Source organism: Chrysemys picta, chromosome 16 (assembly GCF_011386835.1).
Source record: "Chrysemys picta bellii isolate R12L10 chromosome 16, ASM1138683v2, whole genome shotgun sequence".
In the NCBI taxonomy this organism is placed as follows: domain Eukaryota; kingdom Metazoa; phylum Chordata; order Testudines; family Emydidae; genus Chrysemys; species Chrysemys picta.
In genome coordinates, this window is record NC_088806.1 from 10,641,657 (window position 1) to 10,663,413 (window position 21,757).

Sequence of the window (21,757 nt, forward strand, 5' to 3'; positions counted from 1 at the left end):
TCATCCAGAAGCACAGCATAAGTTTGAAATACAGACAGTATAGAGCCAATATTCATAACTTCAACTACAAAATTGTTACACACATATAGACAGCATAATCATAACCTTGTCTTAAGACACCCCATTTGACCCCCTTTATACAAGATTTGGGTGCCACTACAGGACTTTGGTTGCAACCATGTTCTATATGGTCCCATATTATGTCAATAACGTCACACCAGCTCTTGGCTTTTTCATCTTCTTTATTTTTTAAGGGCTTGTCTCTACTTACCGGTGGATTGACGCTGCGGGGATTGATCCCCCGGGGGGCAATTTAGCAGGTATTCACTAGACCCGCTAAATCAACTGCCAATCGCTGTCTCATCGGCTCAGGTACTGCATCGGAAAGAGAAGCATAAGGTAAGTCGACAGGAGAGTTTCTCCCATCGACCCAGCGCAGTGTAGACACCACAGTAAGTCGACCTAAGGTACATCCACTCCAGCTACATTATTCACATAGCTGGAGTCACGTAACTTAGGTCGACTTAACCCCATAGTGTAGACCTGCCGTTAGTCTCTTAGTTGGAAACTTAGCCACTCAACATTTGACCCTTCAGCTCTATTATTCACCATCAATGTCAAGCGTTGAGGAACCTGGACCATCAGACTCATTTGACATTGGCAGAGACAAGGCTGGTCCTATGTGTCTTACCACTGGGTCCCCAAGGAAGGTGTGAGGATGCTAATTTAGGAAACTTTTCTACAACGGTACCACATGTACCCCCAGAACTGTATTATTTTGGGATCTTCTGCCATGTGTGTTGGTGGAAGGGGGTCTCCTATGTGAGAATATTTGTATAATGAGAAACACCTCTTGTATTTTCACACTTCTTAATCTTTCACAGGAGGAGGAGGAAGAAGAGAAGTGATGCAAATGCATAAAACACAACAGAAAATCTAAGGTCTGGTTTACACTACAGTCCTATATCGGTATAACGACATTGCTCAGGGTTTGAAAAATCCACATGTCTGAGCAACGTAGTTATACCGACCTAAACCCCTGCGATGGGATCTCTGGGGTACAACCGGGCACTGTGGGACCGCTGTGCCTCCTTCACTCTCCTGCCTGGGTTGACTCTCACAATGCTATGTCAGTGACAAGCAGCAAACCCCGCCAGGCGCTGTGATCACTCAGCCATTGGCACGTGGAGCCCCGCACCCAGCTAAATTGCATGAATGCTCCCCGAGTTCCCCACGGAAAATACAGAGAGGCACCAGTTAATCACCCCAGCCCGCAGTCTTACACCCCAGAAACATACCATCTTACTCTGCTCAAGACTCCCTTAGACAGTGCAAGCTCATTAATTAATTTGCCATTTCTTCCAAGGAACGTGGACGTGCACCAGCCGTTGTAACCTGAGCAGAGATTCCCCAAGCACTTCAACCAAAACCACACTGGTTTAGATAAAATATAAAACAGATTTATTAACTACAGACAGATTTGAAGTGACTATAAGTAGCATGAATAGAGAGAAAAATTGGTTACCTGCCAAATAAAACTAGAAACACAGTCTAAATTCTAACTTTAACAGACTAAGCAAGATTTGAATCAAACAGTTACAGGCAGCTCACAGTTCTCAGTACTCAGCCTGAACTCCCTTCCAGCCTGGGACCAATCTCCCTAGTTCAAAGTCTTTGTCCTCCAGACAATCTTTCAGGTGTTGATACGAGGGGGGGGAGGGGGAGTGGCCAAGTGATGTCGTTTTCCCTCTTTTATACTTCCAGCTGCTAGAAAGATCCTTGCTGTGACATTGGTTAGGGTAAATTCAACAAAAAAACCAACCAAACAAAAACACCACTTCTATTTCCTCCACATCTGCATCGTGAAGGGCAGCATTTCCCATAACATAGGATTAGCTAGGAGATACCTTCTGGGTTACAAATCCTCTGGGAACCAAATACTGTATGTGAGCATTTTGCCTAGCTCCAAGTCAGTTACTGTGAAATTCTCTTCCCCAGATCATGAGACAATATTGACTAAACCAGCAGTTCTCAAAGCATTTTAAGGGGATCACCAGGGCTGGCGTTAGACCCTGGACTGAAGCCAAAGCCCAAGCCCCCCTGCCTGGTTAAAGCCAAAGCTTGAGGACTTCAGCTCCCACACATGGCAGGACTTGGGCTGTGGCTTCATCCCCCCCTGCAGGGCGGGGTTCGGGCTACTGCCCTGCCGCCTGGGGCTGAAACTCTTGGACTTCAGTTTCCGGGGGGGCGGGGGGGAATCCTGTAGCAATTTTTGTTGTCAGAAGGGGGTCACGGTGCAATGAAGTTTAAGAATGGTGTTTAGCTCCCTTGCAGCTTCTGATAAGGGCTGAGCTCTGAGTGATGCTTTCCCCACACTCTCAGCATTCAAGGGGTCTCTTTCCCGTGTCGATTCAATGCTGTCGAGTGAGCTGGGAGCTGCAACTGAAGGTTTTCCCGCACTCGCAGCATTTATAGGATCCCTCTCCCGTGTGGATTCTCTGATGTGCAGTGAGTAGTGATTACAAAAATAAATCATGATTAATTGCACTGTTAAACAATCATAGAATACCATGTATTTAAATATTTTTGGATGCTTTCTACATTTTCAAAAATATTGATTTCAATTAGTGTGATGGGTTCCCTCCTGGGGTGTCACCTGGAACTGGGTCACCACTGAGACCCCCTGACCCACCAGCCTGGGTTTCCACTCACACTGTATTGCTGTGACAAGCTGCCAACCCCTCCAGGCTTCACAATGCCCTTCCACCAGCGCACACACAGGTAGGGACACACCCAGCTGCAGCTACATACACATGGGTTCTTTAACCTGTCCCTGCCTGGGAAGGCACAGCTAAGGCACCTCCCATTTCCTAAGGCACCACCCCCCAAAATTATACCGCTTTGCGCTGCACAGAGAACTGTACAGTGTAAGCTCATGAAATTCGCCTCCTCCCTCAATGCGGAAAGGGAATATACAAAAGCTTTCTGTCCCAAGTTTTGACTTCCACGCACTGGTTTTAGATAAAACAAAAACAAGTTTATTAACTGCAAAAGATAGATTTTAAGTGGTTATAAGGGATAGCAAACAGATCAAAGGAAATTACTTAGCAAATACACAAAACACAATCTAAACTTTATATATTAAAGAGATTGGCTATGAATAGCAAATTCTCACCCTAGATGATGCTTTAAACTGATTGCAGAGATTCTTAAGGGGCCAGCTGCCCTGGCTTGCAGCTTAAAAACCCCAGGAATTCCTTTCACAGGCTAGAAACCCCTGTAGTCTGCATCCAGCACTTCTCCCCCAGTTCAGACTTTGTTTCTTAGATGTTTCCGAGAGTCTCTTTGGGATAGGGAGTCAGTGAAGAACCCCGATGATGTCACTCTCCTGCCTTAAATATCTTTTGCATATGGCGGGAACCATTTGTCTCCAAGCTTGCTCCCCACACCTTTCAGTGGAAAAACATTGGTATTCCAAGAGGGAGTCCATTATCAGGTGATCTGGTCACATGACCCCATAGTGTAATGTGACCAGTGTTATGATCCCGTAGTGTCATTCCAGAGGACATGCTTCCATACTGACGATGTTCATTAAAAAAAATAATGCATTAATTAAATTTGTGACTCGTGTTTTTAACGAGCGTCATCAGCATGGAAGCATGTCCTCTGGAATGGTGGTCGAAGCGTGAAGGGGTACACAACTGTTTAGCGTATCTGGCATGTAAATACCTTGCAATGCCGGCTACAAAAGTGCCATATGAACACCTGTTCTCACATTCAGTTGGCACTGTAAATAAGAAGCGAACAGCATTATCTCCTGTAAATGTAAACAAACTTTTTGTCTTAGCGATTGGCTGAACAAGAAGTAGGACTGAGTGGACTTGTAGACTGTAAAGTGTTACATTGTTTTGTTTTTGAGTGCAGATACGTAACAAAAAAAAATCTACATTTGTAAGTTGCACTTTCACTATAGAGATTGCACTACATTACATTAATTAGATTAACTGAAAAATACTTATTTTTACAGTGCAGATATCTAAGAAAAATAATATAAACTGAGTACTATACACTTTGTATTCTGTGTTGTAGTTGAAATCAATATTTGAAAATATAGGAAGACATCCACAAATATTTAATAAATGGCAGTTCGTATTCTATTAACAGCACAATCAAAACTGAATAATCACAATTAATTTCTCTAATTGTAATTAATTTTTTGAGTTAATCGTGTGAGTTAACTGTGATTAATGGACAGCCCTAGTACTGAGGTATGAGCTTTGATTGAAGGTTTTCCCGAATTCACATTCATAGGATCTCTCTCCCATGTGGATTCTCCAATATCTAGTAAGGTGTGAGCTGAGAGTATAGGTTTTCCCGCACTCTCAGCATTCATAGGGTGTCTCTCCCATGTGGATTCTCTCATGTCGAGTGAGCTGTGAGCCGCAATTGAAGGTTTTCCCGCACTCACTGCATTTAAAGGGGCGCTCCCCAGTGTGGATTCGCTGATGTTTAATAAGATTTGAGGTGGAAATGAAGCTTTTCCCACACTCACTGCATTCATAGGGTCTCTCTCCTGTGTGGATTCTCTCATGTCTAGTGACATCTGAGCTCCTAGTGAAGGTTTTCCCACACTGGGAGCATTGAAAGGGCCTCTCTCCTGTGTGGATTCTCTCATGGGTAGTAAGATCTGAGCTGTAAGTGAAGGTTTTCCCACACTCACAGCATTCATAAGGTCTCTCCCCCCTGTGCATTCTCTCATGTCTAGTGAGCTTTGAACTGCAACTGAAGGCTTTCCCGCATTCATCGCATTTATAGGGCCTCTCCCCTGTGTGGATTCTCTCATGTTGAATAAGTTTTGAGCTGGAAATGAAGCTTTTCCCACACTCACAGCATTCATAGGGTCTCTCTCCCGTGTGGATTCTCTCATGTCTAGTAAGGTCTGAGCTCCTAGTGAAGCTTTTTCCACACTGAGAGCATTGAAAAGGCCTCTCCCCTGTGTGGATTCTCTCATGGGTAGTAAGATCTGACCTGAGTGTGAAGTTTTTCCCACACTCTCTGCATTCATGGGGTCTCTCTCCTGTGTGGATTCTCTCATGTCTAGTGAGCTCGGAGCTGCAATTGAAGGCTTTCCCGCACTCACTGCATTCATAGGGCCTCTCCCCTGTGTGGATTCTCTGATGTTGAATAAGGTTTGAGCTGGAAGTGAAGGTTTTACCACACTCACAGCATTTATAGGGTCTCTCTCCCGTGTGCATTCTCTCATGTCTAATAAGGGATGAGCTCCTAGTGAAACTTTTCCCACACTGAGAGCACTGAAAGGGCCTCTCCCCTCTGTGCATTCGCTCATGTGTAGTAAGATATGAGCTGAGAGTGAAGGTTTTCCCACACTCATGGCATTCATAGGGTCTCTCTCCTGTGTGGATTATCTCATGTCTAGTGAGCTGTGAACTGCAATTGAAGGTTTTCCCGCACTCACTGCATTCATAGGGTCTCTCTCCCATGTGGATTCTCCGATGTCGAGTGAGGTGTGAGCTGCGATTGAAGCTTTTCCCGCACTCACAGCATTCATAGAGTTTCTCTCCTGTGTGGATTATCTCATGTCGAGTGAGGTGTGAGCTGCGATTGAAGGTTTTCCCGCACTCACAGCATTCATAGAGTTTCTCTCCCGTGTGGATTTTCTGATGAGCAATAAGGGCTGAGCAGTCACTGAAGTTTGCCCCACACTCACTGCATGTATATTTTCTCTTTCCTCTGAGGATTTTCTGCTGGGCTGTGGTTTCTTTGAGGTCCTTGTGAGTTCCCCAAAAGTAAATTAATTTTCCCATTTTCTCCCCTGGTTGGTTTCCTTGCTCACTCTCTGGACTGCGCTGAATCTCAAAGACTTTTCCCTGGTCATGAATCGTGGGCACTTTCTCTTTGGATCTTTGCAATAATGCTCTGTGTGATTCCACTTGCTCAGCATCTTCCTGCTGAGACTTCTGCTCCTCATTCTCACTCAACATCGCATCACCTGCTGGGACAGAGAGAGAAACCTGAAACTGGGCTGGACAAGGGAGGACCAAGCCAAAATAAGTGCTGGAGAGATGTCAAAAAACAGGAACTCAATTCCCCTAACTCTTCCCCCAAATTCAGCCTTCACATCCCATCCAAATTCTCAGACAGAAGAGAGGAAGCTACTGCCAGGTATCAGTTAGGATCTGTAGGAAGCCATGAGCTGTATCTGCCCAGACAATACGACACCTGCTAGGGACAATCCTGAACTGAGAGCTCCCAAGGTCTTTGTAGGGCATCCCCAGATTTTTCACTCAGGCACTTACAGATTCTGAGTTGTTTAAATGTTCCTCACCTGTGCAGGGAGCTCTCAGGATCTCTTTTTCCTCTGAATCCTGGAGGTCTGGGACCAATGGCTCTTCCCCTTCTTCCACCTGGGAGATGACATCAGGTTTGGAAACTGGAACGCCTGCTCAGATGAAAGAAAACAAAGGAGATCAGGTGAATTCATAAGACTTTGTCATGAAAAATAATTATTTATCCAAAACCCAGTCCTTAGTAAACCAGTGAAATCCCAGGGCCAGCTCCCCAGGTTCTCAAAGGTGCAGAACGCTCTGCTCATGAGGGATTGTAATCACACATCTGCTGGGAACACACACAGACACTGTGACAGTCCGTAACCCTGTATCCACTCTTTTGCAAAACTATGATATATTTTGTACAAAGTCTGCCTTGTCAAGTATAATCTGGAAACTCATAATACGCTGAACATTATTATCTCGTTAAACTGTGTATTAAAATAGAAACACTCCATATATAAAGTTTGACAGAGCTCCTTCTCCAGCTCAGTGGGTTCCATACTTCCTCTTAGCGGCAGGCTGGCGTATTCCTCATCCTCTCAGGATTTCCCCACACCCCTGGGTTTACTGTCCACACTTTGCCTGAGCAGGGTTTCTCCCAGCCTTCTTGATGGCGGAAGGGGGATGGGAGCCTCTGAATCACTACTAGCTCCTCTGGGCATGGTGGCGACAGGACAGATACCCAGTTCAGTCTCTCCCCTCTGGTGGGTTCTCTTCCCTCAAACCTCCAGGACCTGGAAGGGCTGTTTGCCCTGCCCTTTACCTTTGTATCTGTGGGGTTTCCCTCCTGGTGCTTGTCAGCATCTGCACCGCCCAGCTCTCCAGTAGCGTGCCTGCCTCCCGCAGTACCTATCATGTGCTCCTATCTGGCTGGAGGGGAGGCTCTTAACAAGTTCTGGCAGGCCCCTTCATTGGTCCCAGGTGTTTTAATTAACCTGGAGTAACCCCTGTTCAGTTACCAGGGGAAAAGGAACCTGCTTATCCTGGAGCTAATATACTTGCCGCCTTTCACCACTCTCCTGTAGCCGGCTGGCTTGACCCCGTCACAAAAGATATAAGATTTTATTGCATGATGTTTCAGAAAATATGTTAGAATTCTGGGGAACACCCGCAGACCAGTTCCTCCGAGACAGCACAGCTAACACCTGGTTAAGTGGCCATTCTCCAGTAGGGGGAAGGCGTGAGTGAGAAATTTACATTCCATCACAGGGCGGACTTGAACATCACATCGACAACACATGGAGTGTCTGTGTGATAAGTAACCCTGGATCAGCAGCTCTGAGACCAGCAGCCTGCTTCTTACACCCCAGGCACACTCTGGATTCTACCAGCCTTGAATACACTTGGCAAGAGTCAGCAACAGCTGAATTTTCCCCAAACCATGTGCTCTGCAATGGCTACTTTTTCCCAGATCATTCAGAGGAATAATAAGGATTGTTTTCTCCTCAAATGGCCCAGCTTATCACTTCAACTGGAGCTGGCTAGCACTTGAATTCAAAGACAGCACCGGATTCGTTTAGATTAAGATTAAAACAAGTTTAGTAACAAAAGCATTAAGGTGAGTTCAAGTATAAAGGAGAAAGTCAGAAATGGTTACAAGCAAGTGAAAGTGAAAAATGCTTTCTGGAGATAGGGTGACCAGACAGCAAATGTGAAAAATCGGGACAGGGGATGAGGGGTAATAGGAGCCTATATAAGAAAAAGAGCCAAAAATCAGGACTGTCCCTATAAAATCGGGACATCTGGTCACCCTATCTGGAGACTAGGACCTAATAAAACTACAGTCCTGGCTCAAGGTAAGATTCTTACCACGCTACTTACCAGCAAGAGAGCAGACCACCCCCTTACTCAATATCTCCCCCAAAGTCCAAAGGGCTTGGTTCCTTTGTCTTCTTAAGTGGAAGATAACTTGGGATTCTCTGCCTCTCTTTTGTATAGTTCAGTGAACCTTTGAAAGAGAGTTTTCTGAAGGTTCCCCTCTAAAGTAAAGGGCATTCAAGCTGTGAGGAAGGCCTGGAGTCTAGTGCTGAAGGAAGTTCCATGGTGGTTTATTCCCTTGCTGGTGTTTGCGAAAATGGAATTTGGTCTGGTCCTGCGATATCCTCTCCCACCAAGATGCTGAGTGGTTACCCCTTGTTAGTTTGATGGTTTCTTTATGTAAATTGCATTCCCATTGTCTCTTAATGTACCTTGAAAGTACCTTCAAGGTAGCAGAACCACCTGCCTTTGTCTAGGGTGGGGTAATTTCAACCCTGGCTGGCTGGCAGACATGCTTTAAGAATATCATTTGCAACATCTATAATATTGAATTTGTCCTCCATACATACACCATGCAATAATATTAATGATGTCATTAGGTTTCTATTGGTATTTGGGCTACCGATTAATCATAGTTAACTCACACGATAAACTCAAAAAAAAATTAATCACGATTAATCGCTGTTTTAATCACACTGTTAAAAAATAGCATACAAACTGAAATTTATTACATGTTTTTGGATGCTTTTCTACATTTTCAAATATATTGATTTCTATTACAACACAGAATACAAAGTGTACACTGCTCAGTTTATATTATTTTTTATTACAAATATTTGCACTGTAAAAATGATAAACAAAAGAAATACTATTTTTCAATTCACCTCATACAAGAACTGTCGTGCAAGCTCGCTCTTGTAACACTGCAATTTACAAATGTCGATTTTTTGTTACATAACTGCACTCAAAAACTAAACTTTAGAGCCTACAAGTCCACTCAGTCCTACCTGTTCAGCCAATCTCTAAAACAAACAAATTTGTTTACATTTACAGGAGATAATGCTGCCCACTTATATACAATGTCACCAGAAAGTGAGAAAAAGGCATTTGCATGGGACTTTTGTAGCCAGCATTGCAAGATATTTATGTGACAGATATGCTAAACATTTGTATGCCCCTTCATGCTTCAGCCACCATTCCAGAGGACATGCTTCCATGCTGATGACATTCATTAAAAAAATAATGTGCTAATTAAATTTGTGACTGAACTCCTTGGTGGAGAATTGTATGTCTCCGGCTCTGTTTTACCCGCATTCTTCCACCTATTTCATGTTATAGCAGTCTCAGACGATGACCCAGCACGTGTTGTTTGTTTTAAGAACACTTTTGCCGGAGATCTGACAAAATGCAAAGAAGGTACCAATGTGAGATTTCTAAAGCTAGCTACAGCACTCGACCCAAGGTTAAAGAATCTGAAGTGCCTTCCAAAATTTGAGAGGGACTAAGTGTGGAGCATGCTTTCAGAATCTTAAAAGAGCAACACTCTGATGCGTAAACTACAGAACCTGAACCACCAAAAAAGAAAATCAACCATCTGCTGGTGGCATCTGACCCAGAGGATGAAAATAAACATGCATTGGTCCGCATAGCATTGCATCGTTATCGAGCAGAACCTGTCATCAGCATGGACGCATGTCCTCAGGAATGGTGGTTGAAGCATGAAAAGACATATGAATTTTTAGCACATCTGGCATGTAAATACATTGCAACGCCAGCTACAACAGTGCCAGGTGAATGGCTGTTCTCACTTTCAGGTGACATTGTGAACAAGAAGCGGGAGCATTATCTCCTGCAAATGTAAACAAACTTGTTTGTCTGAGCGAGTGGCTGAACAGGAAATAGAACTGAGTGGACTTGTAGGCTCTAAAGTTTTACATTGTTTTATTTTTGAATGCAGTTATTTTTTGTACATAATTCTACATTTGTAAATTTAACTTCCATGACAAAGAGATTGCACTACAGTACTTGAAAAATACTATTTATTTTGTTTTTTACAGTGCAAATATTTGTAATCAGAAATAAATATAAAATGAGCTCTGTACACTTTGTATTCTGTGTTGTAATAGAAATCAATATCTTTGAAAATGTAGAAAACATCCAAAAAATATTAAATACATGATATTTTATTATTTTTAACAGTCTGATTAATTGGAATTATTTTTTTTAATCGCTTGATAGCCCTAATTGGTATCTTAAACTAGATACACACTACAGATTATGTCAGCATAAATAACGCCACCTTCCTGAGCGACGTAAGTTACAAGGGCTCTGGGCCCGCTCGCTCGGCACTGTCCGTTGCCACAAGGGGCGTTGCTTGGTGCCGTCTGTGACTGGGCAGATGGACGAGCCCAGGAACACCCCAGGGCCGAGAGTGGAGGCAACGGCCTGGGGTAGGGGAGAGAGAGGAAGAGGCAGTGTGACTAATCCCCCCCCATATCGAGGCCTGTGGCAAGGGGGCGTCCTCCTGCTGGGTGACCGGGGTCACACCCACGGCCTCCATCTCCTGAAAACTAGAGCGAAAATCTCCTCCCCACCAGCAACCGAGGGGGCGGGAGGGGCTCCATCCGAGGCCCCCCAGGGAGGGACTCCAGGAGGAGGGCGGTGCCGTTCCCCACGGCATCCTCAGCTGGCTCCCCCTGCTGGGCCCTATGAGGGGGAGGGACGGACGGCTCGGCAGTAGCGGCCCCCCTCAGTCTTGCGGGGGTCCCCTCCCCCTCCGTGTCAAGGTATGTGGTGAGCCCGGGCCTTGCGTTTGACACATTCCCCTGTCTGAGCTCCCAGCCCTCCAAGGTGGAGGCAGAGGGCTGAACAACAGGGTGGAGCCGGGGGATAGCGATACCTCCCCCGTGGTGGGCCCTCTCCCATGCCTGGCAGCAGCTCTGCTGTCCTCTCCTCCATAGGCCCCGCTGCACTGCGTCCGACGGAGATGGGGCCCACCTACTCGTCTGGGCACGACGGGTGGTTACCCTGGGGCCCGAGTGGGAGCAATGAAGGAGGAGAGGCGACTATGGGAGCCACGCCACCAGGGTCGCCGGCGATGACAGGGCCGGCACCCTCCCGGGTCTCGGTAGTCCCAGGCATCCCTCCGTGCCGGGGGCAGTCCCTCTGGACATGGCAGAGGGAGCACCAGGCCTCCCCCGAAGAGCAGAGCCCCATGGTGGGACACCAGAAAGGACCCCTCTAGCGTGGCTCTGGAGCTGCCGGCGGAAGGACAGGATGTGACAGAGGGCGGGGTCCTTCCAGCCCCGGGGGGAGAGGGCTGATGACAGAAAGGGGTCTCCCCAGGGTGGAGAGGAAGGGCAGTAGGACAGCATGGGGCAGTAAGGGTGGGATGGAGGTAAACTCCACCCGCACGCCCAAGTCTTCCAGGAGCTCAATGGGAACATATACGCTCCCCACCATCAGGCCTTTCTCCACCTCCTCCTAGGCAGTGGCCTCCGATGCCAGAAAGACAACGACCTTCCTGTACATCTTGGAGGCCGCCACCGCCGCCGTGGGCCCCACCACCCGCACTAACGCCCGCACGTAGGTCTCCACGTGGGGAGAGGCCAGCACCAGGAGGCAACGGACGCCAGGCTCCCTGCTTAGAGTGGGAAAGGGGCCCTGGCCGCCAGGGATGGAACTGGATGCAGCAGATGAAGTAGTGGTGTGTGGAGGGGCTGCAGCCACCTGGGCATATGCTCTGGGGTCAAGGGAGGGACACCCCCAGAGCTGGTGGAGGGAATAGCAGGAGAAGGGGGGTCCCATGGTGGATGATGGGGGGACAGCCCCGACCACAGGGGGGGTTTCACCTTCCGAATGGGGTTCTTGCCCTTTTTCTTCCCCAGGCCTTTTTTACTGGCCGAGGGGGCTCCCCCGAAACTGGAGGGGGCAGGGGCCACGGCAGCCTCAGAATCCATTCTTGTGTTTGCTGGTGGCGCCCCCTATCAGGCAATGGCAGAGGGGCCAGCGGTGCTGGTGGAGAGGTTAGCAGCAGGGAGAGATGGGGGAGCTGGCAGGAAGGGGCCAGAGGGTCAGCACGAGGGGCCCCACCCACACTCTCCCTCACCATTCTGGAAAGGGGCAGGAGGAAGCACCAGTGGAGGGGGGGGGAGGCGAGAGGGGGTGCAAGGGGAAAGGCCAACCACTCCTCCCCGTTAGGCTGCGGGCAGGGCAGGAAGGTGCCAATGGGGGGGGCTCGGGGAGGCCGATCGATGCGGGGCAGGGTGGGGGTACCTGCTCCTCCGGCTGCACTGGGAAGGGGAGGGACCACAATACCAATGAGGGGGTGCAGTGAACGGGAGGGGGCGTAATGTAAAAAAGGGAAAGGGGCACAAGTGCTTAGGGAGGGAACGTGGCGCACACAGCCGGGGGCTGAGCGGGGGTGGGGGAGCAGTGCAGGGAAAGGGGGAGGGAGCAGACTGAAAACAGGCTGGAGGAGAGGCAGGCAAACGAACACAAACTCCCAAGGGGTCAAGGCGGAAGGGCGGGGGGGAGGAAAATAGGTAGTAAGGGGGGGCAGGCAGCAAGGGGAAGGGGGTCAAACTGCTGCAGGGAGGCTGGTGGCCAAACAGCTGGGGAGCCCACTGGCCAAACAGAGCTGGGGAAGGGAGGGCCAGTTCAAGGGAGGTGGGGAAGGCTGTGAAGGAAGCAGCTGTGTCAAGGGGCGAAGAGCCGGTCCAGAGGGTAGGTGGGGGTGGTGAGAGGGGGGGGAGGGCTCCACGCCCCCTCCCCACAACACCAGTAGCTCTCACCAGCACAGGAGCAGAGATAGAAGAGTCCCTCAGTCCCACAACAAACCCCCTCCCCCGTTTCCTGCAGCCTTCCTGTGACTCCTCCTCGCCCACAGCAGCAGGCAGCCAGGAGACCCCAGGGAGGGTGGTGGAGTCTCGCATCCCTCCGGAGGGAGGGCAGGCCAGCCAGCGGTAGCCAGGGAGCGCTCCCACCAGCAGGACAGCCAGAGAGAACTGACCAGGCACTGCAGTGGGGCGGAGGGGGCTCCCGCTGACCCAGCAGTGGATCGGGGGAACTGGAGGTATAAAAGGCCCAGCCCCCAACTCAGCTGGAGCGGAGACAGATGCATCCTGGTAGCTCCAGGCTGCGCCTTTGATGGAGCCAAGACACACCCTGCTCCCGGAGTAACCCGGGGAACTGCCGTGACTGTCACTGGCTACTGACCCCGGGCAGACAGCCCACCGCTGACCCAGGTACGCCCCGAGGGGAGGGGAGGGGAGGGAGGGAGGAAATGGCCTGGGGCAGCGTGAAGCGCGGTCAGCGTACTGCGGCTGGACTCCCTGCTGACCCAGCGGCGGATCACTCCACCACAGTTAGGCCCTGGGCTGGGACTGGTGGAGTTTGGTAGGCCCCAGGCCCCCCACTGCTGGGGTGGCAGCCTGCCCACCGTAGGCCAGTGTTCACCTGCCAAAGCCAGGGTGCTAGACTGTTCACCACTCCACCCTGCCTTAGGGTTGGGGCCTTGGACTAATGGTGCCCGCCTTGCCTGAGGCCTGGGCCCCTAAAGCGTTGTCTGCTCTGCCCCGCTTAAGGGCCAAGAGCCCACCAGACTCCCGGGGGGCCCTGCTCCTGCCTGAGGATCAGAACCCTGATACTGACAGGGGTTTTGCATGTTAGGGTGGTCAGGACACTGCTAATTCCCCTGAGACGAGGCAGGTGCTGCGGCCTCCCTCAGACCCAGAAGGGGAGGGACGATTACACCACCACAGTCTGTTCCTGGAATCTAAGCCACTCATTAAACAGATCCCAGCAGGTTTCCACCCCCTGGCCTCCTCCCTTTCTCCACCCTGTGCATTTCCTGCCCCACTTCAACCTCCGAACCAGACTGTGCAAACCTTCCCACCTCCTGTGTATTTGCTGCCCCTTTCCCTCCTGCAGGAACCCACCAGCCACCCTCCAATGATCCCTACCTGGACTGGCTCCTCTGCAGCCATTTCCCTTCCCTGTCCCATTGGAGGCTGGGATCAGCTGGAGCGAAACGTGGGCGTCATTCTGCAGCCTGGCAGGGCGAGAAGGGAAGTTGTGGAGGTTTCAGTACAGACTTTAGTTCATTTCATGTCACAATTCCCCCCAGGCTCTTTCCCTGCAGACAGACATCCTAGATTCTGCCATGCTAGGAACATGCTTGACCTCTTTTACAGTGTAGACCTGGCCCCTCCTGCCAGGCAAAGCCCACACAGTTTTAAGCCCCCAGAAAAGAGGAGAACCAAAGGAGTCACTTTGGGGGATTACCCCAACACTGACCCCTGAGCCGTGCACACCCCAGCTGGGGGGATATGGAGTCAGGAACTGGCTTTTCTTCTCCCAGATCACAATGGAGGCTGCAGCCTCTGACCCAGGAAGCTGAATCCTAATACCCAGGACAGATAGCAACAAGCAGAACCCTGTGGTAAGAGCAGCTAATGAAACCCCCTCCCGAGAGGGACAATTGTTCATGGCACTCGTAGTCTTTCCTTGCAGTGACTCCGGATTAACACTGGTCTCAATGACACCAGAAGCACAGTTCAGAAAGGATGAGGCCAGAATCCTCTTCAGCAGATCACCGTGTGGGACTCCTAACCCCCTTCCCACCTCCCTCCCCCCCAGATCTAGGACAAGGACTCAGGGCAAGAATTCTCCCACAGAACTGGAAGTTCATGCAGTTTTCTAGAGGGAAGAGAAGCAAAAATCTGCTGGTGGTTTCACCTCTCAGTGTCTGATAAGTGGATAGAAAGTTATCACCAGCCTCTGCTGGCCACTCACACAGGCAGAGGGAGCCCTGGGGGGTGCATCTTTAAGGCCTGGTCTACACTACGGGTTTAGGTCGACTTTAGCAGCGTTAAACCGAATTAAGCCTGGACACGTCCACACAACGAAGCCCTTTCTTTCGACTTAAAGGGTCCTTTAAACCGGTTTCTTTACACCACCTCTGACGAGGGGATTAGCGATAAAACCGGTCTTTGCGGGTCGGAATTGGGGTAGTGTGGACGGAATTCGACGTTATTGGCCTCCGGGAGCTATCCCACAGTGCTTCATTGTGACCGCTCTGGACAGCACTCTCAACTCAGATGCACTGACCAGGTAGACAGGAAAAGACCCGCGAAGGTTTGAATTTCATTTCCTGTTTGCCCAGCGTGGAGAGCACAGGTGACCCCGCAGAGCTCATCAGCACAGGTAACCGTGATGGAGTCCTCCCAGGATCGCAAAAGAGCTCCAGCATGGACCGAACGGGAGGTACGAGATCTGCTCGCCATATGGGGAGATGAAGCAGTGATAGCTGAACTCCGTAGCAGTAAAAGAAATGGAAAAGTATTAGAAAAGATCTCCAAGGCCATGAAGGACCGAGGCCATAACAGGGACACACAGCAGTGCCGCGTGAAAATTAAGGAGCTACGGCAAGCTTACCACAAAGCCAGAGAAGCAAACGGAAGGTCCGGGGCAGAGCCGAAAACTTGCCGCTACTACGCGGAGCTGCATGCGATCCTAGGGGGTGCAGCCACCACTACCCCAACCGTGTGCTATGACTCTCTCACTGGAGAAACACACAGGGAAGACGGTTCGGGGAACGAGGAAGATGACGATGGAGGTACTGTAGGTAGCTCACAGCAGCAAGGAAGCGGAGAAACCGGTTTCCCCAACAGCCAGGATATGTTTGTGACCCTGGACCTGGAACCAGTAACCCCCGAACTCACCCAAGACCCTCAGGGCACACAGGAGACCTCTGGTGAGTGTAACTTTGTAACTATTTGTAAACATTACAAAAAAAAAGCAAGCGTGTTTAATGATTACTTTGCCCTGGCAATCGCGGCCAGTACATCTACTGGAAAAGTCTGTTAACGTGTATGGGGATGGAGCGGAAATCCTCCAGGGACATCTCCAGAAAGCTCTCCTGGTTGAAATGGGGTGATTTTATTAAGGGGACATTCAGAGGCGCCCGTTCCTGCTCTTCTGGCCAGAAATGTTCCCCGCTGTTAACCACGCGGTGGGGGGAGGGGTGAAGTGATCATCCCAGAGAATCGTGTGCGTGTGTGTGTGTGGGGGGTTTACTTGTGTTTGTGCCGCATGTTAACCGGGAAACCGCAGCCCCCTCCTTTTACATTGAAACCCCATTTTAAATGGACAACCCAATTCATCCTTGATATGGGAAATGCGCTGCTGTTTGCAACCTTTCCCGCATATTAAGAAGGTTAAAAAAGCCAAAACACTGTGGCCTACGATGGCTGCCTGCAAGCCGAAATATGCGACCTTGTAATGAAAGAGTGTACCCATTGTTCTCTAAAATGTGTCTTTTTTAACCACCTCTCCCTTCTCCTCCGCCCACTGCAAATGTTTCTCCTTCGCAGAGGCTCGTGAACATTAGAAAGAGAAAACGTAAGACGAGGGACGAGATGTTCACGGAGCTGCAGATGTCCGCCCAGGCTGATAGAGCACAGCAGAATGCGTGGAGGCAGTCAATGTCGGAGATGAGAAAAGCCCAATATGAACGAGAGGAGAGGTGGCGGGCTGAATCGCGGGAAGAACAGAGCAAGTGGCGGGCTGAAGACGATAGGTGGCGTCAGCTTGCAGACAGACGGCAAGAGGCAATGCTCCGTCTGCTGGAGCATCAAACTGATATGCTCGAGCGTATGGTTGAGTTGCAGGAAAGGCAGCAGGAGCAGAGACCGCCGCTACAGCCCCTGTGTAACCAACAGCCCTCCTCCCCAAGTTCCATAGCCTCCTCACCAAGACGCCCAAGAACACGGTGGGGGGGCCTCTGTCCACCCAGTCACTCCACCCCAGATGATCGCCCAAGCATCAGAAGGCTGGCCTTCAATAAGACTTAAAGTTTTAAAATGCAGTGTGTCCTTTTCCATCCCTCCTCCCCCACCCATCCCAGGCTACCTTGGCAATTATCCCCCTACCTCTGTAAGGAACTAATAAAGAATGCATGAATGTTAAAAAAAAATGACTTTATTGCCTCTGCAAGCGGGAGGGGAGGGTGGGGTGGGGTGGTTGGTTTACAGGGAAGTAGAGTGAACCGGGTCGGGGGGGGGGGTTTGGAGGGTTCATCAAGGAGAAACAAACAGAAGTTTCACACAGTAGCCTGGCCAGTCACAAAACTCGTTTTCAAAGCTTCTCTGATGCGCACCGCGCCCTGCTGTGCTCCTCTAACCGCCCTGGTGTCTGGCTGCGCGTAATCAGCGGCCAGGCGAGTTGCCTCAACCTCCCACCCCGCCATAAAGGTCTCCCCCTTACTCTCACAGATATTGTGGAGCGCACAGCAAGTAGCAATAACAATGGGGATATTCTTTTCGCTGAGGTCTGAGCGAGTCAGTAAGCTGCGCCAGCGCGCTTTTAAACGTCCAAATGCACATTCCACCACCATTCGGCACTTGCTCAGCCTGTAGTTGAACAGGTCCTGACTCCTGTCCAGGCTGCCTGTGTACGGCTTCATGAGCCATGGCATTAAGGGGTAAGCTGGGTCCCCAAGGATCACGATAGGCATTTCAACATCCCCAATGGTCACTTTCTGGTCCGGGAAGAAAGTCCCTTCCTCCAGCTTTCGAAACAGAGCAGAGTTCCTGAAGACGCGAGCATCATGTACCTTTCCCGGCCATCCCACGTTGATGTTGGTGAAACGTCCCTTGTGATCCACCAGGGCTTGCAGCAGCATTGAAAAGTACCCCTTGCGGTTTACGTAGTCGGTGGCTTGGTGCTCCGGTGACAAGATAGGGATATGGGTTCCGTCTATGGCCCCGCCACAGTTTGGGAATCCCATTTCAGCAAAACCATCCACTATTGACTGCACGTTGCCCAGAGTCACTACCCTTGCTATCACCAGGTCTTTCATTGCCCTGGCAAATTGGATCACAGCAGCCCCCACCGTAGATTTGCCCACTCCAAATTGATTCCCGACTGACCGGTAGCTGTCTGGCGTTGCAAGCTTCCACAGGGCTATCGCCACTCGCTTCTCAACTGTGAGGGCTGCTCTCATCTTGGTATCCTGGCGTTTCAGGGCAGGGGACAGCAAGTCACAAAGTTCCATGAAAGTGCCCTTACGCATGCGAAAGTTTCGCAGCCACTGGGAATCGTCCCATACCTGCAGCACGATGCGGTCCCACCAGTCTGTGCTTGTTTCCCGGGCCCAGAATCGGCGTTCCATGGCATCAACCTGCCCCAGTGACACCATGATTTCCACATTGCTGGGGCCTGTGCCTTGTGAGAGGTCTATGTCCATGTCAATTTCCTCATTACTCTCGTCGCCACGCTGCAATCGCCTCCTCGCCTGGTCCGGGTTTCGCCTTGGCATGTCCTGGCTCTGCATATACTCCAGGACAATGCGCGTGGTGTTCATAGTGCTCATAATTGCCGCAGTGATCTGAGCGGGCTCCATGATCCCAGTGCTAGCTATGGCGCCTGGTCAGAAAAAAGGCGCGAAAGTAGTATCTGATGGACCAGGAGAAGGAGGGAGGGCGGGAGGGCCGAGTGACGACATGGCGTACAGGTACAGGAACAGGGAGAAACACAAACAACTGTCACACAGAATGGTCCCCCCAAAGATTAAAATGAAAACCCTGGGCTTAGCAGGCCATTGATTTCACGGAGGAAGGGGAAGCATATGAATACAGAACAAATCTATTTTTTACATCTTAAGGTGGCAGCCGACGGTGCAGCATGAGTGACAGCCATACCCATACCAGTATGACGATGACGGATACCAATCATAAAATACCATCATCTGCCAAAAGGCAAGGGGCTGCTGCTGTGTAGCAATGCAGCCCCACGTCTGTCAGCCCCACGTCCGCCAGCACCCAGCATCGCCCTCAGCCTCTTCTGGGTGCTTAGCAGACAATACTGGGCAATTGGCAGAAAATAGTATATTACGACTGGTAGCCATCATCATCGAAACAGTAGCATGTCTGCCCAGGTGGCCATGATTGACAGCCACACCAATACGATGACGACGGGTACCAGTCATAATATACCATCGCCTGGCAAGGGGCTGGTGCAATGCAGCCCTACGGCTGCCAGCCCCATGGCTATCACTCATGCTACACCGTCTACCGCCAAAAGGCAGTTAGCAGCTGCTGCTGTGTAGCAATGCAGTCCCACGTCTGCCAGCACCCAGAGGACATATGGTGACGGTGAGCTCAGCTGAGCTGAGCGGGCTCCATGCTTGCCGTGGTATGTTGTCTGCACAGGTAACCCAGGTAAAAAGGCGCGAATCTATTGTCTGCGTTACTGTGACGAGGGGGGAGGGGCCTGACGACATGTACCCAGAACCGCCCGCGACACTGTTTTGCATCATCCGGGCATTGGAATCTCAACCCAGAATTCAAAGAAAAGGCGCGAACCGCTTCTCGGCTCTCTGAGCTGTGGCGCAAACGTAGTATCTGACGGACTAGGGGAAGGAGGGAGGGCGGGCTGAGTGACGACATGGCGTACAGGCACAGGGAATTAAAATCAAGAACGGTGGCTGTGCATCAGGGAGAAACACAAACAACTGTCACACAGAATGTTCCCCCCAAAGATTAAACTGAAAACCCTGGGCTTAGCAGGCCGTTGATTTGACGGAGGGAGGGGGAAGCAAATGAATACAGAGCAAATCTATTTTTTACATCTTAAGACGACGGTGCAGCGTGACTGATAGCCCTCGGCATCTTTCTGGGTGCTTGGCAGCAAATACGGGGCGGCGTATGACGATGGTCTTCAGGCCTATTGCACAATCGGCTGCTCGGGGAAGACTCTGCTAACGTGCGATGACCCGACTTGTAATAGGACGGCTAATAGTCGTAATACACCATTTACTGCCAAAAGGCAAGCCCCACGGCTGCCAGCACCCAGATCGCCGATGAAGGCTACCAGTCTACTGCACCGTCTACCGCCAAAAGGCAGTTAGCAGCTGCTGCTGTGTAGCAATGCAGTCCCACGTCTGCCGGCACCCAGAGGACATATGGTGACGGTGAGCTGAGCTGAGCGGGCTCCATGTTGTCTGCACAGGTAACCCAGGTAAAGAGGCGCGAATCTATTGTCTGCCGTTGCTGTGACGGGGGAGGGAGGGGCCTGACGACATGTACCCAGAACCGCCCGCGACACTGTTTTGCATCATCCGGGCATTGGGATCTCAACCCAGAATTCAAAGGGGCGGCGGAGACTGCGGGAACTGTGGGATAGCTGTGGGATAGCTACCCATAGTGCAATGCTCTGGAAGTCGACGCTAGCCTTGTACTGTGGACGCGGTCCGCCGACTAGAGCACCTAGAGCATTTTATTGTGTGGACACACACAATCGGCTGTATACAACCGATTTCAATAAAACCGGCTTCTATAAATTCGAACTAATTTCGTAGTGTAGACGTACCCTAAGAGGAGAATGGAAGGCCAAAATAGTGAAGACATGTCCAGGCCTCTCACTAACAAATAATGGCCACCATGGATCCACCCCAGAGGTGGCTGCATCTTAGCACTGCGGGAAGCAGCCCCTCATAGAGACCCTTTGTCATGGGGTTTGAGAAACTTCTGGACCCACGCTGCACTCAGAGAGACCTCCTCATCCTGTGCCAGCTGGAGCACAGAAAAGGGTCCAGCCAACTCTCCTGTTACCAGCTGGGATCCATTGATTCCCCCAAACAGGGGGAGGCCTCTGGCTTTGACGTGTATTAAATATGTGGCTGGTCTCTTTCATCGGCAAACCTTTTCACGTAGATAAAGAGGGGAACAAATGACTTTCAAGCGAGAGGAGGAAAATTATCCTTATGCAATTTAACCCCCTTAAAGTCCAGGATTTTTAATTGCCATTTGATAATGACATAGAAAGAGGCAAACCGGAGATCTGAGTCCATGTTCAGAAATGGAAGAGAAAAGGGCGGAAATGTGAGGAATGTGGGTCTAGTTTTGTAAATTTGAGAAAAGTGACAAATGGGGGGGAAGTGATGTCAGTGGTGGAGATGAGATGAAAGCTGAGTGTGTTTCCCATCAGTATCTGATAAATGAAGAGAAAAAAAGGGGCAGGAAGGGGTCAATCTGGGATTGTTGGTATTTGATCATCAGAGCGATGGGGGGGGGGGGGGGGGGCTCTCGGGGCACGTTCAGTCCGGGACAGACGCCGGGAGACAAGGGGGATATTCGAGGTTTGGATCCAACCTGTGAGACTGGCGGAGAAAAGCGGGTCCCAGACTCGGGATTTGCTCCCAGGGCAGGAACCGGGAGGGCCCCGTGGGTCGGGGTTCGAACGGGGATGTGTGACCGGGGGGGGGGAAGTGGCACAAACAGTGTCCCGAGACAGTTCAACCCCCCCTCCGCACTGACCTCCCCTCCCCTCCCCCCCGCATCTCCGGCTCCGCCCCTCGCCCCGCACTGACCCCCCGGTTTCTCCCCCTGGTGATTTCCTGCTGCCCCGGAACAGTTCAACCCCCCGCCCCAGCTCCGGCTCGGCTCCGTCCCGCCCCGCTCTCTGCCCCAGCCCGCACTGCCCCGGCTCCGGCTCTTACCGGCTTCCGCAGCCTCCCCCCGCACCGAGGAGAAGTGGAGGCGAGGCGGGCAGCAGAGGCCGGAAGTGACGCACCCGCGGGCCCGGCGCGAGGCGGTTCCGTTAGGACGGTTGGAACGAGCGCGCGCGCGCAGGGGGGCGGAGCCGGG

General features: G+C 50.8%; 2 protein-coding genes across 5 annotated transcripts in view; one reads left to right on the forward strand and one right to left on the reverse strand.

Annotated features, from left to right (window-relative positions):
- Positions 1 to 21,757, forward strand: part of LOC101935438 (zinc finger protein 436-like) — a 321,486-nt gene that overhangs the window by 72,425 nt on the left and 227,304 nt on the right. Inside the window, exon 1 of one of the 4 annotated variants that reach the window (XM_065569515.1) lies at positions 21,581 to 21,718. The exons of the other annotated variants lie outside the window; for them this stretch is intronic. The gene's annotated coding sequence lies outside the window, so the exon portion shown is untranslated. Of the gene's footprint in view, positions 1 to 21,580; positions 21,719 to 21,757 lie in introns of those variants that run through there. 4 annotated transcript variants of the gene reach the window in all.
- On the reverse strand, positions 1,439 to 21,730 carry LOC101940533 (zinc finger protein 883-like). Its single transcript, XM_065569857.1, has 4 exons — positions 21,610 to 21,730; positions 14,072 to 14,160; positions 6,347 to 6,460; positions 1,439 to 6,010 (listed from the first exon to the last, which is right to left on the reverse strand). The coding sequence occupies exon 4, from the start codon at positions 6,000 to 6,002 to the stop codon at positions 4,383 to 4,385; it is 1,620 nt and encodes a 539-aa protein (XP_065425929.1). The 5' UTR covers positions 6,003 to 6,010; positions 6,347 to 6,460; positions 14,072 to 14,160; positions 21,610 to 21,730; the 3' UTR covers positions 1,439 to 4,382.